We start from the raw sequence: 17,751 nt of genomic DNA on the forward strand, positions 1-17,751 counted from the left end.
TCGGCACGTGTTGCAACACTCAGCACAGGAGGAAGAGACGATACGTCGGCTATAGCCTAGACCGACGGTTTCGACTCTGCGTCTCTCTCTCTCTCTCTCTCTCTCTCTCTCTCTCTTTTTTTTTTTTTTTTTTTTTTTTTTTTTCGGTTTTCCTCGTCCAAGGGCAAGGGGGCTTCATACCCCTCCAGATCCAGCCGCCTGTTTCGGGAGGAGGAGAGGGGGGAGGGCAGTCGAACGGTCGAGCATCCGGATCTTTAAAGACGAGGAGTTTTATGGGCTGCTCCGCAGTCAAGGAATCCACGTCGTTTACCCAGGGCTCGGGCGGGATACCACTGCCACTGTCGTCGGGCCTGTTGTTCGTGGAGAGAGCCAGCCTACTCCGAAAGGTTTCAGGTAGGAGAAACTGGACTCTGTGCCAGGCTGCTCTGTCAATAGGTCTTCCTCAACCACCTGCATCGAAATCGGCGTCCAAGTCAGGGGCTTTCATCGGCGAGACGAAACCTGCAAGACTGCGCTAGCTATCAAGGCGGACACTCCGGTATTTGCTTCAAAAACTAACTATATGAAGCAAAGGAGAACGAAAAGACCGATTCGTGGACATTGACAGGGCTCAAGGGAACAACATGCAGGCAAAGGGGCACCTGGGCCATACTTGCAAGCAATCAAGGAGAGAGCAAACAACCGCCGCGAGCCCGGGCGCTCCGTCGATGACCGCTGATTGCAAGAGCGGCAAGACGTCCAAGAAATGCCCGGCGTCTTTTCATGTGACGCAGATATGGTATTGTGTGGGTAGGAGGACGGGGATTTCGCATAAAGACAGCAAGGGAATCCTGTCATTGGCTTCTATGGGGCGGCGGGCTTGACTGATGACCAACAACGTCCGGAACGGATCCTCGCCCTTGGCATCAAAGCCGGACCGGAAGACCCGTTTTGGCTGACCGACACCTCGCGCTCTTTTCTGTTAGCAACTTTGCACCCCCAGTACCTCTGCCAAGTCTTCCTAGCCACCCAGCCATGCCGGTGTGCCAGTTTAGCCGCGACCAGGATAAGAACGGGCGGTTCTGATGGGAATAGTGCGGCGTTTGCCGGGCCGCTGCTGGAGACGCGGATGAAGAAGCACCCGGGAATGCAACCGAGCCCACGATGACCGGCGGATGGGAGTGTCCACGGTGATGCTCTGGATGAAGTGGCGGCTACTGTACGCCGGTGGGGCGTGATGCAGCCTTTCGACCGAGGCCAGCTTGGCGCAAAAGTTCTGCCTAGTTCATGGGCATGGGACAGTTGGGACAACGACGGAAGTACGGGCCCCAGACATCATGATCACGTTGGCAAGTTTGGAAACTGTGGTCACGTCAACGCGTGTGTCGTTGGGGCACCTATGACTTTGCACGAGTCGTGGTGATTTGATAATCGAGACCCGTTGGCAGGTTGGTTTCTTGATTGCTTCTCACAACAGAAATTTCACTCTCAACTCCGTGCTGGCGAGAGGACCTCGTAAATGCGTCAAAGGCTGGGGATCATGTCCCATAGTCATGACTATATCTTGCGCGCAAGAGAGTCGGCCACTCGTCTTCCTCTTCTTCCTCTTCCTTTTCTTTTTTTGTTTTGATTTTCGTGGTGCCAGGAGTGGCCATAAACGTGAGCCAAGACTTCAAGGAGTAGTTTTCGTTAGTGGCAAACTCAAAACCCCGGCGGCTCGGCGTTGGGATGCCATCAAGTAGACCCTGCTTTCTGAACGATGCCCGCTGCCAAGCCATCTTTGCCAGAACGCGCAGGTTCGGCACGCGGTTCACCAGTACAAACAAACACGTCATGTGCAAAGTAAACCGTGAAGTAGACGGTAAATGTAGCATCTCTTTTATATTCATTGCATTACTATCGTAGACATGGCAATTCCTTGCCTGGTATCTTGAGTTTCATCTATTCACCGCCAGGTGTCGTTGAGGGTTGCGCGGCTACCGCATCCACTGGACGAGGTGGCGCTGAGGTTAGGGCCACTTAGCCATACAAATTCTCCGCTCGTCGTCTTCTTAACGTACTTGTAATCAAAATTCGTTCCCGCGGGGAGCTGCACCTGGACCGACCACAGCGGGTTGTCGGGCGTGTACTGCGAAGCGCTCAGAGGAATGGCGTCGGCTGGCGACCAGTTCTTAAGCTCTGTGATAGAGCCGGTGAGGTAGATGGTCTCGCCGTAGGCAGTGGCGGCCTTGACGTTGAAGGTCATGTCGGAGTTGCAGGCGGGGGCGGCCTTGCACGAGGTGGGCACAGAGTTGGAGGCGGGCTCACCCCACGACGGAGGAACGACACCAGCTCGGCGGTCGGCGGTGCTGACAAAAGCCGCGTAGGACCAGGTCAAGTCGGCAGCGGACAGAGGAGAGCCAGAGTTTCTGTCAAACTGCTCGGCAAGTGCGCCAGAAGAAGGAGTGTACTGCTGCACGACGGCTACGAAGCCGTCTGCGTAAGCACTGACGGCCTTGATGATGGAACGGAAGGTCGGCGAGGAGCTCTTGGCATAGGAGCCGGTAGCAATGGATGGCAGCAGATCCTTGAAGAAGGGGAGAGAAACGTCGGTGACATTGATTACACCGAGCTGGTTCCACTGGTAGACAGCGTCGTAGAGCTGCTCGGCGGCAGCGAGAGTAGCCAGGTACCATGGGTTGCCCTTGTAGTAGACGTCTTCGGCATAGCGGCCAACGGCGGCGGCTTCGCCCGCGACCCTGCCTTTGTTCACGCCGTAGATGGATCGAAAGGAATCCACAACAGCCTTGTGGTTCGCGAGAGCCTTGGCGGAGCATGGCTGGAACGTGGCATCCGTGCAGCTCGCCGTTGGGTCAAAGGTGTGGATGACGGAAATGAGGGAGTTGGCATCCTTGCCGGTGCGGCCATCGTTGACGTTGATGTTGGAGTCGACATAGCCCTTGGACCAGAAGCTCTGCAGGAAGCAGAGAACCTGAGAGGCGCTGGCCGCGCAGCTGGGGCACGGCTGGCCGAGCCTGGTGGCGAGGGTGGAACCTTCGACGAGGGCACGGTAGGTGGCGGCAATGGTGAAGAAGGAGGATCCGTTGACTTCCTCCCAAAGATCGAAACCCGTGCGGTTCCAGTACCGAACGGCGTATGCCAGGTCATTGGAAATGACGGGCCAAGCAGTCTCGACGGCTCCCCGGGCGTCTCCTTGATCGACAAGCCGGTTGGCGTAGAGGATGAGAGTGGTGGCCCGCAGAGGCGGACCGTCACGCTGTGGTCTGCCCCACGCACCGGTGAACTGGGTCAGATTGACGTGGAATTTCGGCTCACCCAAGCCGCCGGTGGTTGGGCCGCCTGAAGGGTTCGAGACGCCTTGGAGCTTGGCCTGGGCGGCAAGGTATTGCTTAATCTTGGGCTGCATAGTCGCATCTCCGGCAATGAATCGTTCCACGAGAACCTTGAACGTCAACGCCGAGTCTCGAGTCCATGTGTACCAGTCTGTGACGGGAGGTTTGGTCCCCCTTCAAGTCAGCTTGGGTTTCCCTGCAACGGTTTCTAGTCTCAGTCGGGGCGCGTCATCTTCACGCATACAATCGGGGTCCGATCTGCTTGGGCTCGCCACAACAACGCCCGAGGCAGCACCTTGGGCCTTTGCGCCATCGGGACCAATGTTGGCCAAGACACCTCGGAGAGAGAGGTCGGTTTGCGCGGAAAAGAAAGAGCTGATGTCTGTGCAGCGACGGCAGGGTTTCGCAGCTGCGGTGTCCAGCCAACAGCTGGCGATGGCCAAGCCGGTTAGCAGGTTTTTCAACATTCTCCTCCGTTGCTGGGCACCCAGCTGCCTCGTCTCCGGTTTCGCGGGGTGACGGTGGTGACGGTGGTGACGGTGGTGACGGTGGTGATGGAGGTGATGGAGGTGATGGAGGTGATGGTGGTGATGCTGAGGGAAGAGGACGGAAGCCAAAGAAGGGCTGCACTAGTTTGGACAGCTTCTGGGACGGATCATGTGCCTCACGACGCCAACCAAAGGGACGAGCGAGACGATGGCCTTATAATACGCAAGACTCTCTTGCCTTGGAACTGAAAATCCGCAGTCGCTCCTTCCCGCAGGCTCGTATTCAGGAACCAAACCAATCAGGCTAAAGAGCAGCAGGAGCCCATGGTACGTGCAGAGTAATGCAGGCGGGGATTTGTCGATCCGTCAGTTATTCTAACCCAGTTGGGAACAACGTGACAGGTCTCCACCCCTCCCTCCAGTCGTTTCCCCGCTTTTTCCGGTTTGTCTTCCCTCCCCCCCGTTAAGCGGCAACTGGGCGTCTGGTCTGCTACATACATACGTCAAGTCGAGTGCGAGACTACTGTAGTCATGAGCAGCCCTACCAGGTCTCTTTTACGTGCAGGGGAGCGCAATCGGGCCGTTGAAGGGCCCTAACCCACTGGTGCGCTACCCCGCCGTCTCTTCGCCAGACTTGGCCAGGCCTTTCGCAGGTCTTGTGGGGACGCAGCCCGCGTGCATCTCTGCCAGCTGGGCCAGCCGTGCCAGCTGCAAGTGACCATCTGAGCACATGCACCAGCAAACTTGTGTTCTGCTATGCCAGTCACGACGCAGATTACTGCTACTAGACATGCAACCGCCCCCCAACACCCCCCAACACCCCCCATCTCGAACATGAACCACTTCAATGTCTCGACTCTCCTCCCTCTTTAGGTGTGATTCCCAAAGGCCTGGCAAGAGCCAGATTGTTAAAGCCGCACAAGGTTCATGATGAGAGCGTCTCGGTCTCCTCCTCTGCTTTCGCTCCACCATCCCAGGACCGTCACCAATCATCGATCGGGCTGCATGGCGGCAATTGGCCATTTCTCCGCGCAGACGAACCCGAACCCGCAGCTGAATCGGTCGCAACCGCAAAGCGGGAAACACAAACAACATTCCTCCACTCGTCTCTGTCTCCCCTTATTTGGCTGACTAGGCGCGGCCAAGGTGCGGTGCCAGGTGCCGGGGCGAGTCAGCGCGTGCTGAGCAACTATTTTCTTTTCAGTCAAACATGTCTTCACAAGAACTCCACAGACCCAACGAGAAGAGTTGGAGGCTGATGTTATGAAATTGATGAGCATCTTAGTCGGAATTTTCGAAAACCTGCCCTTCGAACCAAGCAGAAATCATCAAAATCGTCTAACCTCTGCGGCCTCGCTACGTCATGTAAAGTGATGCATCGTCCAGTGGGTGTTCCGCCAAGTGTGGGGGGACATTGAGAAAAACCTTCGTGGCGGGCGGAAATACTGGAGTCGCTTCTCCGCCATGACGTGCAGTCGGGCGCCAGAAACCCGTAGGCTTCGGACCTCGCCATGAAGGAGAATTTTCGCGGCATATTAGTAACCCAGACCCCTTTTTGACATCGGATGGCGCTCCCATGATGGACGTTTCGCATCCACTCTGTCCAGGTGGATTCCAGTGGATACGAGACAACAAGATCGTCCTGGGCCTAACTATATCAAGTCATGACAACGGCCCCTCTCGGGATAGACGCATCCGAAGGGGGGCACAATCGCCAGCCATGTCAGAACTTTGCAAGTTGCAAGCGCCGGTGTGCCGAGACGACAGGGGCAGTTCGTTCGGGCTGTCGGCTTGGCGGGTAAGGTAAGCTCAATGGGCTGCTGCATGCGACCGCTCGCTTCGTTGTCCCGTCACAGTGCCTCTCTCTCTCTCTCCTTTTTTTTTTACGTCTTTTATTATTTCTTTTTTTTTTTTTTTTCGACGGCGATATTTTTATAGTACGTACGTTCGTAATAATGCTTCATGCAAGCTGGGCCAATATGACGAGCTTGGGACCCGGGGTGGCCCCCGAGGGAGAAAGCTCTGTTAAGCTCGCGTATTGTAATTGTATACAACCGTGAAAACAAAGGGGGGTATGTCCTGACTCCTGATACCCCAGCCATGAAATGGGCACCTTCATTCCTCCAAAAACCTGCCGCCTAAATGGCAAATACATTTTCCGTGCAGTTTGCTCTTGCTCTTCAACGCGGCGCGGAGCTCCGTTTTGAAAAGAGAAAGGCCGTCGTCTCCCATGCGCTGAAAAGGTCGGTTCGTGCACCATCAGCACCACTGGTTACACCTGTCCATGTATTCAATGCGTGTCCTCGGCGTGGGTATCTACACATGCCCATGCATGCAATGCGTTTCTCCCGTCAAATGCGACTCGTGAAGTATACCTACAATCGAAACAATCAAACGAACGACCAAAACAAATAAACCCTCTCGTCATGCCGTGGTCAGACAGCGAGTTCCGGAGGTTGCCGCAGTTTCTCTTCAGATCCGAACGTTACTTGGCTGTCTCGTCGGGGCGTCGAAGGTTTTGGCGAAGGAGGGCGAGCCATCGTCTGCAGCGTATGGCCAGAGCAGAGAGGCGGTTCTGTTGGTCGACGCGGAAGATCGACTGAAGGCCTGCAAGTCCAAACAGCGTGAGCAACTTGTGCGAGATGCCGGGGTCATTGTTGGTCACCGGGGCCCTTACCTTGAAAGTTGGCGAGTCGAACCGAAGAACCGAGGCGCAAAGTGGACGAGAATGAGACGCACTGTGGGCAGAGACGTGCAGGTCAAGCCGATGGTGATCTCAAGGGTCGACCACATGGCCAGATCCCACTCGTACCACGTTGGGTTCGTAGAATTTTCGTAGTGATGAACAGATTTCAACCGGAGGAGGGAGATGACTGTAACGCTGTCGGCCGGGAAGGAGGCGAGAGGTTAGTAAGAGATGGAGGAAGAAACAGGAAAAAAGGAGAAACCAAAAAAAAAAAAAAAAAAAAAAAAAAAAAAAAGGAAAGAAAAAAAAAAAGAGTCAAGGGCCAAGGGCCAAGCTTGACGAGAGTGTCTCTCGTCCAGACGCTCCACTCACCATGCTCCAGTTAAAAACATGAAACTGACGCCAACCTTCTTCTTCCAGTGCAGCTTCAATTTCTGGACCTGGCTGAGGGGGATTGCCAAGAGCCAAAAATCGGACACGACGCTGGTGACGGCATTGGCGTATCCTGGTGCAATGAAGCTGCAGCGCTGCTGGAAAGAACGCTCCTCGGTCCAGTCGTACCTCTTCCAATAGGTGCTGATGGGGTCGAATGCAATCAAATTTAGCATGATGAATATGACGGAGGTGAGGACGTGGAAAGCGACTGTGGCCCACAGGAGGTTGCGGATGGATTTCCCCGAGAAGATGTTGAGATAGAAGAAGCAAAGGGTCAGTTTGATCAGACACATGAGTATGATGTAAAGAAAGACGGTGATGAGGAAGAAGAGGCCAAAGGTTTCCAAATCGGGCTGGGGTACCCCCCACATGTCTTTACCAAGTCCGTGGCTGTTGAGGCCGACGATGACTACAGGGACAATGGCGAGGCCCACGGGGATGGCACACATGATGGTATAGTCATCATATTCCATGACCCTTCTTGCGCTGAAGAGCTGCTTGTAGAGAACACGGAGGATAATGCTGCAGAAGGCCAAGGGGCCCAAGGTGAAGACCAGGACTGCATATTTTATGCCATGGTCTCTGACGGGGAGTTGGCACGAGTTGCCTATAATGTATCTCGATTCTGCAGCACGCCGCCAGGTTAGCTGGCTACGTCGATGCGCGATCAACGGGGGTAGGTAGCAGATGCAGCCACAGTCCATACGTAATCCTTGTGGAATGCTGCATATGGAGAGCAGGCAGCTTTCCAAGGGGTCCGATACAGCAGCCTGACAGAGGCACGCAACATCGGACCATGCGCACGTCTGCGTGAGGCATTTGACCTGCATAGCGTTAGTTTCGAGGTGGCAGCCGGCCAGGCTTCACGTGGGGAGGTTTCCCAAAAACTTACGGCGCAAGCCGGTAATGCGTCCAGTCCATTCTTGGTCATGATAAGACGGTGTGAGGCGGAAGGGGAGGAAGGTCGTTTATCATGCGAGGGAGTCGTGGGGTGTAAAAAATTAAAGTAAATATAAGTAAATGAAAAAAAAAAAAAAAAAAAAAAAAAAAAAAAAAAAAAAAAAAAAAAAAAAAAAGCAGATAGCGGCTCGGGTAGACGAGGTTCGTGAAAAAACGAGGCTGTCGGGACAGAGGTCAAAGATGCGGTCGAACTCGTAGCAATGATGCAATGTCGAGCGGGATTACGCCCTCGTCAAGCGCACCCGGCCAGCATCAAGCTGGAAACTTGCTGGTATTCGATTGACGGTTGCTATGCGAGGTGGTGATGGTGGTGATGGCGCCGCCTGACCTCGAAGCGTTGGACGATGTCCACTGTTTTCATGGACCAGGAGCGCCAAAAGGAAGGCCTGAAAGCAGGGGCGACGGCGGGCGGAAGGGCTGCAGTGCAAAAGTCGAAGCGCACGGGTGGCGGAGCCAGAGCCGGCAGAGGGAGATGGTCTCATATATTCAGTCTGGTTTCAACGAACGGGTGGGAATGGAAAGGAAAGGGGAGGGGGAAGGGTTCGTCGATCCTCTGTGCGTGCCTGTCGCAGGTCTCTCTGGACTGGGGCAGCACCACGCACGACCCCAGCCGCATCCCAGCATCCACTAGCCGCTACCCGCTAGCTGCTAGCTGGGCCGCTAACTAAGGTAATGTCAACTGGTAAGTTGGTGGAGCGGGCAGATGGCTGGGTTGGTTCCTTCTGCCAAGGAAGGAGCCGCGGCGGCGGCGGCGGCGGCAGCGGCAGCGGCAGCGGCAGCCCGGCCGTCTGGTGCCTTGCCGTTGAAGACATCAGTGATACTGTACCTTGTCATGGATTCCTCCCCTATTCTTATCATTTCACAAAGAGGCTCCGCCAGTCTGGTTCAACGAAAACGTCAGACGTCTCCGCATGCGTCTGACGGCCGACGCCCTTGACGAGATGGAGGAGATTGAGGTTGAACAAGGCCAGGTCTTTGGATTCTCAAGCGGTCGAGGTATTGCTCAGCACCTGTCACTGTCACTGTCACTGTCACGAGGGTACAGGTCAACCGACCTGTGTCCCCCCCTTGTCATCCGACCCCCCCATAATAACTTAACTGACCTGACCATTACTGTGGGCTATACTCTTAATATAATTGGTTTATTAGGGAATAGTGGGTCAGGTCACTTTATATAGAAAACTATATAGAGAAGTACTTTCTCTGATATTTTACTAGGTTCTTAGGTAGGGGTACCTAGTAAAAGAAGTTAAAGAAGTCACTTTCTATGGAAATATATATATAAAGGTACCTCTCTTTCTATCCCTAGTACCTAGGTACTAGGTACCTAGGTACTTAGTAGAAATATAAGAAGTCACTTTATATAGAAAAATATATATAAAGGTACTTTTTCTACGTATAGTACCTAAGGACCTAGGTACCTACCTATTAAAAGAAAGGAAGTCACTTTCGATACAAAAGTCTATATAAAGGTACTTTATCTACATTTAATATTAGGTTCTTAGGTAGGGATACCTAGTAAAAATATAAGGGAAGTCACTCACTATAGAAAAATATATATAAAGATACTTATAGTCTAGTGGCTACTATAGATTAAAGGATCTACTACTATTTATTAGCGTATCTCTATATTAGGAAAGAGCATTGGTCAGGTCTGTTAAGTTATTATGGGGGGGTCGGATGACAAGGGGGGGACACAGGTCGGTTGATATGTAGTCTCCTCTGTCACTGTCGCTGTCACGGTCAGGGTCACGGTCAGAGTCAGGGTTTGACGTGAGGAGGTACATAGGCACCTCTTCAAAAACGCAACCGAGGTTCTTCCGCATCGCAACCTCACACTCACTTTGTGTAAGCGTCACTTTTTTTTAGTGCAAACAGTTCTCAGGAGGGAGGGGCATCTCCGAACCCCTAACGTCTGTGCGCACTGCGTGCTTCAAGACTCAATGCAAGCTGAAACCCCAGTAGCACTAGATTGCAGATACAGAGCATGCAGGCGCTCCAAAGGGGGTGCTAAATACATCGGGCGTGTGTAGCATGACAAAGATTTCCCTATTCCCTACCAAGAGTGCTGGAAAAGATGTTTGGGGGTGGGGGGGGGGTGGGGGTATCAGGGCATCCACTGCAAAATACTCCCTATGGAGTACTGAGTACGGAGAACGGAGTGCTGCGGTATCAATTGATACCAGCACAGCTTTTCCCTCCAGTGCCCAAACTCGTCAATGTCCGTTGAAAGGCGTGGTGCCTTTTCTCACGGTTTTCACACCTGCGGGATGGGGCAGGGTCTGTGAGCATCGCTGGGCATCGCTGAGCATCGCTGAGCATCGCTGAGCATCGCCCCTGCCTGCTACCCATGAAAGCTAGCTCTTCGTGGCTCCAGTAGTCCGTCCTTAACCTCTCTGCATTCTGGAGTCTGAAAATAATCACACACCAGTCAGTTATGTGAAGCCACAGTGGCGTCATGTTTCAGTGCAGCACCAGAGGTCTGTGCACGCCCCACCAGCGCTCCGAGCTACGTTAGGTACCGTACCTACCTACCTCCTAGGTACCAGGTAGGTAGGTAGGTACCTGACGTGGAGCAATCAGCCTGCTGAATTACCTAAAGGATGCCTACATACCTAGGTACTCCGTACCTAACGCAAGGAGGTAGGTACCCACTAGTAGCCGACACATGCGACTCTTGATAGCTTCTCCCGGAGGACGTACAGCCTGCTTGGTTCTTCCATCACGGGGCGTCTCACTGCTGCGCCAAGGACGCGGGTCAGTCGACCCGGACGCCGCAGGGAATATTGGGCGATTTATTGATTGCCCATGCTCCGTACTCTGTCTCGCCTAGCGTGTTGCAGGTGCGCGGCCTCTGGCTGCGAAACCTGGGGCAAATGAGAAGCAGCAGCCACAAATTGCCGCCATCGTTGAACGGGAGCTACTTGCATCGTACACGTCTCTGGTGTTGCAGGCCGAATGTTCAGAGACCTGGTTTGATGCTCTGCTTGAGCAGCCCTTTGCGCCCCATTTGCGCCCCATTTGTTGCGTGCGCGCTGCTTACTAGCCGGCCCTATAAGCCACGCAGAAGCCTCGCATATCAGGCGCAAGCCCGAAGCAGATTCTATCTACAAAGTAAGTGAATGTTATGTACGGAGTAGTCCAGAGGGGAGATAGGCCATCATATATGACTTGTCACGAACTTGTGTCAAACGGAGATGGCGCCCTCCGATGGGTAGCTTGGATGCGTGCCGTGCCATCGTCGTTCCGCTCGAGCCCCGTTTATTTGTCTCTCTTCTCCCGGTTTTTTTTTTCTCTTTTTCCTTTTGTTCTTTTCTTAATTATTATTTTAATAAGTCAATAAGTTAGTAAATGATTTATTTATATTCTCTCGGCGGGATCAGAGGATGCAGGACATTGATAGTCTTGTCCCTCACGCACAGAGCGTCAGCCCACCGACAAGGCACCCTGGAGCCTGGAGGCGGCCCTAGCACAACTCTTCGTCAGAGCAAGCCTAGTAACTCGTGCAGAATTGGAGATGGCACCAACTGCTTGTTTCACGTGTTTATTTCGCTTTGTTCTACCGGTCTGATCTGGCGCTTCGCGCTTGGCCCCCGTAGCTGCAGCCCGTCTCCACCGGGTGCGCATCAACAACGGATGGCAGAATGACGACCATCGTATCCTGCTGAAACGTGGCTTTTCCCGATATGGGGGATAGGGATCGCCGAGAGCATCTGCCATCTTTCCACGTCTTTTTTTTTCCTTCCTGCTGCTGTCCATCCCGTATTCGCTGTTTGCCTGGTCGTACTTGTTGGCCATTATCCTGCAAGAATAAGCAAAAACCGTTTCGTTGTCGAGGTCAAAGTCAAACATGGTCCGGAAAAAAAGAGAAAAATACCCCCGCCCGATAATGGGAAGAAATCTCTGCCAGATGTACACGCGGCGGGCCGGCCGGCCCCGTCCGGAGCACACCGCTGTCATGCCAGGCGTGAACGCAAAGACGCCTGCTGGCATAGCTAGTGTTGCCGCCTGCCATAGACTCCGCAGCTCACGCCTGGGGACCTCGGCGCCATCGTGGATCTGGCCGAGCTGGACGGGTGCCGCCGATTCATCAGGGTCGCCCAGGTCGGCGTCGACTTATTCCCCATGGGGTCGACTTTGCGAGGCGAGGCGACGCAAACCACATCTCCCTTATAGTTTTGATTGGTTGAAAGACGCAACACCAAGAGGTCCCTGTGAAGTCGCGTGCATGGAGGATTCTTTTCCACCCGAGTCCCGCAGGATGGGGTTCCAAAGCGGGAACGGGAACGTGAAATAAAAGGGCAGCGCCCCAGGTTCCACGCCCGACTGCCTGTTGCCCCCCCCCCCCCCCCTGTCTTGGCGAGGAAGCCAGTGGCAAGGGGTGCAGGGTTCATCTCTTCCAAGTTGCGTCCAGGCTCTGGAGCGAGATGGCTGAGGACCAGCAGTGGGGGTAAAAAAGGGATCCGTGTTGAGCAATTCATAGCAAAGTGAAGGACGGAAAACGAAAATGACGACAGCAGATACGCCACGCTGTATAGAGAGCAAGGAGGAGAGACTACCGGCATCATCACGCAGCAATCATAAGTCCTTACGGCCCAGCGGTCCTAGCCCCTCCGCCAACGTACTAGCAATGTCTCCAAACCGCCTACTCCGTACTCCGCATCCCCGAGGGCACCTACGCGATTCATTCACCTTGAGTAAAAAAAAGCGTCTTCTTTTTCCAACCGGTTGGCTGTCAGTCCGCCTTGCAGCATGTTGGTCGTGTCCTTCTCTCGACCCGAAACTTTTGAGCAAACACGCACAAATTACGAGGGACGCAAGCTACATATCCAGGAAAACAAGGCAGACGTCTGCGCCCGCCCAAATGAAGACCGTCTCTTGGCATTGGCAGCCCGCTCGAAATTTCATGTCGGCGCTTCTCTCCGTGCTGCCAGCCCTCTCTTGCGCAACACCTGCCTTGCAGCAGCGTTTCATTTCAACAGCAGCGTTACATTTCACCCCCCCAACAACCCCCCGCCAACCACTTGGCCAACCCGCGCCATTTCGATCCCTGCAACTTTGTCATGGCACCGCCGTCTTGTCTTGATGCAACACGAGGTGACGAGGTGCCGCAATTTCCCACCCGTCCGAATTTTGGCCTGCTCCACTGTTCGTATTTGTCGGCCGATTGCTGCGACAAGGGACCCCCGGCGGGGGAAACGGGCTTCGGAGTACGGAGTACAAGTGGGGACCGCGGCGGAGAGAAGTGGGGCTCGGAGAAATGCGGGTCGGTCGGGTCTCGGGCGGCAGCGGCGACAGCGGCGGGCTTGGCGCCGAGTCTTGCGCCGTTTCCCGGGCGCGTCAGCCGCGGGGGTTGAGGCCAGAAGCTGACCGAAGGGTCTGAGTGGGTGGCGCTATCCTTGAAATTAGATAGACTGGGCCACACCTTGAAGCGGTGTGACGCGCACTCGGAGAAATATCTGATTAGAAAAAGAGAAAGAAATGGGGTTTGAAAAAACTTGGGTTGAGCCATGGGGGGGACAATGTTCCGCAAATCGCCCCAACACAGACCCGACAAGCCCATCTTGTCAAGCTTTGGGCATGGGAGCTTGCGGCTCCATATTTTCCATCCGGCAGATTGCACAGGGTCATCACATGGACAAACAAAAGTGCTGGCCCCTGCGTCAATTATCCCGACTGTTAAAAACCAATCAATGCGACCACGAGCCATACAAATGCCAATTCCGGCCCGCAGTAGCGGGAGCGCGTTCCCCTTTTGCAGTGGCGCAATGGCACATCGGCTCCGCCGGACGCTCCGGATCGAAATAAATCCGACAACAAGCAAGGCTGGCTTGGTTGGTTGGTTCGGCGCCGAGTGTCCCGGCGCAGACTGCCAGGTGGGCTCCATGTACATAGCTGCTGTGTGTCCTTGATAGCGGGCAGCCAATCAGCCCAATGGTATGGTTTCATGTCGCATGCATGTGTTGTGCAGGCAGTGTGCATAAGTGGCTGGAGGGCCGAGTTTGCCGAGGGTTATCCAAGAGTCCGGTCCGTAGCTTCGGCCACGGGGGCAAGAACCTCAAAGACATCACGGTGTGAAAACTGTCTAGATGAATGATTGCGTAGCCCAATACGCTGCGGTAATTCATTGCAATATTTTGTTTCCCCAAATTCAATGCTGCTGTCTTTCAAGATGAAATTCAAACCCATCTCAGTCCACAGCAAAGCTCTTTAAACCCATACAAAATTGCAAAGCACCGCTTTTCTTTCCCCCAAAAATATGAACGATGATCCCTAGAACTCATTGTGGAAAGAAATAAACCTTGTCTGAATCGCCCAGCAACGAGAGGTTGCACGGACACTAGATTTGAAGGGCAAAAAAAGAAGAAGAAAAAAACCCGTGTTTGTCAAACATGCGGCGACAAACAAACGCTTGTATATATAAAGGGGGAGAGAAGGGGGCTGGGGAGTTCAACAAGCTGAACTAGACTCGTGGCTTGTCTTGGAAGTCGAATTCGCGTATGGGTGAGGCTTCCCTACAAGTTCCAACTCGTCGTTGCCCAGGTTTTGGGCCTCGTGGTTTGAGACACTGGACGAATCGACTTGGTACGACCGTGTCATGATGATTTTGCCCCTTTGGGAATGACTCTGCTTGGAGCCGTCGCTGTGATGGCGGAAGTATTCCGAGCCTCTGGTTTTCCGCGAGTAGAGCGAGTTGATGGTAGGTAAACAAGCACAGATGAGACCAATTCCCACTTCGGCATTTCTGGTTTTTATTTTTTTTTTGTTAGTCTCGGTTTTTGAAACATGAAATTGAAGAGCAAGGTGAGGACACTACCCCGAGAGAATGGTTTTGATGAAGATGATGGATACGTCTGGGTTCTTCCGATTGTCCAGCGTGTATATTAGTCGATAGACGCTAAAGGCCGTGGCGATGCCTCCGGCGCAGAGGAGGGCAATGACTCGCAGTCTCTTTCTCCGCGGCAGCTGAAGCGACCAGGTGAGAGGAGTGGGCAACAACAGGATGACCAGGTCGCTTATGGCACTGATGATGGAGTCACACGTGATGATGGCGTTTTGGTTGAGGCATTTGCTGGCGTCGCCCGTCCAGTACGCCGAAATGGGCCAGCAGACAAAGATTTTGAGAAAGAAGCCCGAGACGTAGTAGATGGTGAGAAAACCAATGAGGATGTAGACGCCGAGAAGTGTCTTCTTGTGGACGGCGCCAAAGACTCGGATGATGATGACGAGGAGGGCGAGCTTCAGATTGAGGGCCATGGGAGCGTAACAGATGGCTGCAGCATAGAACGACTATCATTCATCTTAGGCACTGACCTTGGTTTTTTTTTCTTCTCTTTTTTTTGTTTTTTTTTCTTTTCGCAGTCCATGGGGAGGAGGGTCCAACGTACCTTGAAAAAGGGCTGGATATGTTCTTGGGGAACTTGATCAATATCCAAACCGCCCCCATATGTCGACGCTTCGGTTGCATCAGGTGTCAGTGCTAGTCGTTGCAACGGATACTCATCCTCACGGCGATCAAACTTACCGACGCACGCGCAAGTACAATATCCAATCATAAACAACTAAGACACGCTGTTTAGCTGATGCGAAGAGAGGACAGCCATGCTAGGTTCTTGGTCTTACCCATGCTGCATACGTGGCATCTGGATTTATTCGCAAAAAGAAAAGAAACACGGCAGGTTAGTGTGTGTGAGTTTTTCATCAAGCAGGCGGCGGATGAAAAATGGTTCTTAATACATACAGTCGTCCCATCCCTGTGTGCCTCCCAAGACTCTGGTCTTGGCATAGAAGCGCGTGGCCACAAATGCGGTGGATATGAGAATGGTTAGGCCTTGGGTGACATAGTTTGTGATTCTCAGAGTCTCGTCGGGGCTGCGAGGACTCGCCCGATCGCCGGGAAGGTCCATGACTCTCTGGGGATGTGATGATGGTGAAGACTCGAGAGGTCTACAAATCCTGGATATGCCAACACGGGGCTGTGTTCTGTGTCACGGGCACAAAGTGCTGGAACCTGACGACAACGACGACGACGACGACGACGACAAGGACAAGGACAAGGACAATGACAACCGGGGTGGCAAGCACTTTTTCAAACCCATCTGATATTCCCGCAGGGCCCAGGGTAAGGCACGCAAAGAAAAAACTCGGGCAGCGTACTCCGTACACGATGTGCCTTGCCCATCTCTTGTGGAACGTGCGGACTGGGTCGGACAGGAGCAAAGGCCTATATAGACGCAAGTTTGTGTAGAGCGAGGTTATCTGTCACGTCCTGGCATATCCAATCTGAGTCGAGACGAATGGATCTCCGCCATGCATGCGTGCCACGGAAGGGGGCCCGCCGGGGGAGGGAGGGGGGGGGGGGGGGGGGGGCAATCAATGTCTTGCATGCATCCAAAGCAAGGAAGGATGAGGAGCCCATCATGGATACAGGGACCGTGAGGGAGTGTGATGCATCGCGATGGAGCATGATGGAGCATGATGGGAGCGTGGATGGAGCACCGTACCCACGTGCCGCCCCACACACTGTGCCGCATACTGTCCGGCTGCCTGGCGCACAGTGCGTGTGAGCGTGGGTACGGTCTGGCTGCCCTTTGCATCAAATCCTTTCCTCGATGGTTCGTCCCAACTTGCCCAAGCGCCTTCACCCCAGTCCCCAGCCACGAACGCAGATTTACAACCGAAGCGAAATCACGAAAAAAAAAAAAAAAAAGAAACCGCACTACCGACGAGCAGCACCAACACGACCGGATTCCTCTCTTCGTTCTCCCCTTCTCCTTCTCCACGCGGCGGCCCTGCAGCTGGAAAGCGAGGCGACTCCGGGGAGGGTGTGCGGTGGATGAGAAGTCGAGAAATTCCAGAGTCCAGACCGTGGCTTGGCTTTTGTCCCTGTTTCTGTCCATTCTTATTGTTTGGGGAACCACAATACGGCCATTGCGTGACGCTGCGCCAGTTTTGGGGAGCCAAACGCCGGCTCTTTGGGCCCAACGCAATCTTACTTGTCACAAAAGACACAAAAGCATGGGCTCGATTCAGCCACGAGCATCCAACAAGACACTCACATTCGTCAATTCTCATGTGAGCTCCTCACCGAGCGTTATATCAGGGATACGGCATTTGGGGAGAAACTCGCTGGAGCTTGTGCTGACGACTGTGCGGTACCATGGTTGTTCTCGTCCACGGGGAGAGGCTTTTTTGTCACGCAGGTTGGACGGGAAAGACTGTGAAGCAAGAACCCGACAGCTGGTTTCACCTAGAGGTGATATCATTTCGCCGATTATACATCCATCCCTCTGATCGCTCCAATCTTTTTCCGGGATTTTTTTTTTCTTTTTTTTGCCGCTTCTTTTCTCTCTCTCTCGTCTTCCCCCGCCTCCAACGCCGTGCTGGCTCCTGGTGTAATTTGATTTCCTAGCTACGCCAGCTTGCGAACCCAGCGTTTGACAGGGTCACCCTCTCCCCACCGGGCCTCGCTGCATCAAACACGGGCTATTTCCTCCTCTACGGAATAGTATCTTTGGAACTCTTCATTTCAATGGACAGGGCAGGAATTCGAGCCTGCCCGTGGCCGTGGGCATTGGGATGGACGGACCACGACATTCCGCAGCCCCCAATTGCATATTTCAAATACCGAGTGGGTATGCTGGGCCCAAGAAAAGAACATTCACAGAAAGCATGCCAACAGAACGACGCCGTGTCCGGTTTGGCCTGGTTTTTTCAAAGAACATCATGGGCCGTATATTCTGTTTTCACCCTATTGCGTCTCTTCTGTCTCCCTTTCTCTCTCTCCAGGTTTTTTTTTTTTTTTTTTTTGGTCTCCTTTCGCCCATCTTTGTTTGTGGAATAGAAAAGGAGGGCTACCTGCATTTGTTGT

The 17,751-nt window shown here is 53.6% G+C and overlaps 3 protein-coding genes across 3 annotated transcripts; all 3 read right to left on the reverse strand.

Moving 5' to 3' along the window:
• Positions 1-1,924: 1,924 nt before the first annotated feature.
• On the reverse strand, positions 1,925-3,778 carry UV8b_04918 (uncharacterized protein; the record flags this gene model as incomplete). The annotated part of the gene is made up of 2 exons (XM_043142416.1): positions 1,925-3,462; positions 3,556-3,778. The coding sequence occupies 2 exons, from the start codon at positions 3,776-3,778 to the stop codon at positions 1,925-1,927; spliced, it is 1,761 nt and encodes a 586-aa protein (XP_042998350.1).
• Positions 3,779-6,234: 2,456 nt separating this feature from the next.
• Positions 6,235-7,851, reverse strand: UV8b_04919 (uncharacterized protein; the record flags this gene model as incomplete). Its single annotated transcript, XM_043142417.1, has 5 exons — positions 6,235-6,406; positions 6,477-6,680; positions 6,858-7,545; positions 7,627-7,744; positions 7,813-7,851. 5 exons carry the CDS (start codon positions 7,849-7,851, stop codon positions 6,235-6,237), a joined length of 1,221 nt encoding a protein of 406 aa, XP_042998351.1.
• Positions 7,852-14,330: 6,479 nt separating this feature from the next.
• Positions 14,331-15,787, reverse strand: UV8b_04920 (uncharacterized protein; the record flags this gene model as incomplete). Its single annotated transcript, XM_043142418.1, has 5 exons — positions 14,331-14,625; positions 14,698-15,170; positions 15,269-15,442; positions 15,504-15,523; positions 15,622-15,787. The coding sequence occupies 5 exons, from the start codon at positions 15,785-15,787 to the stop codon at positions 14,331-14,333; spliced, it is 1,128 nt and encodes a 375-aa protein (XP_042998352.1).
• Positions 15,788-17,751: the final 1,964 nt, after the last annotated feature.

The sequence above is a fragment of the Ustilaginoidea virens genome, chromosome 4 (assembly GCF_000687475.1).
Source record: "Ustilaginoidea virens chromosome 4, complete sequence".
Lineage (NCBI taxonomy): Eukaryota > Fungi > Ascomycota > Sordariomycetes > Hypocreales > Clavicipitaceae > Ustilaginoidea > Ustilaginoidea virens.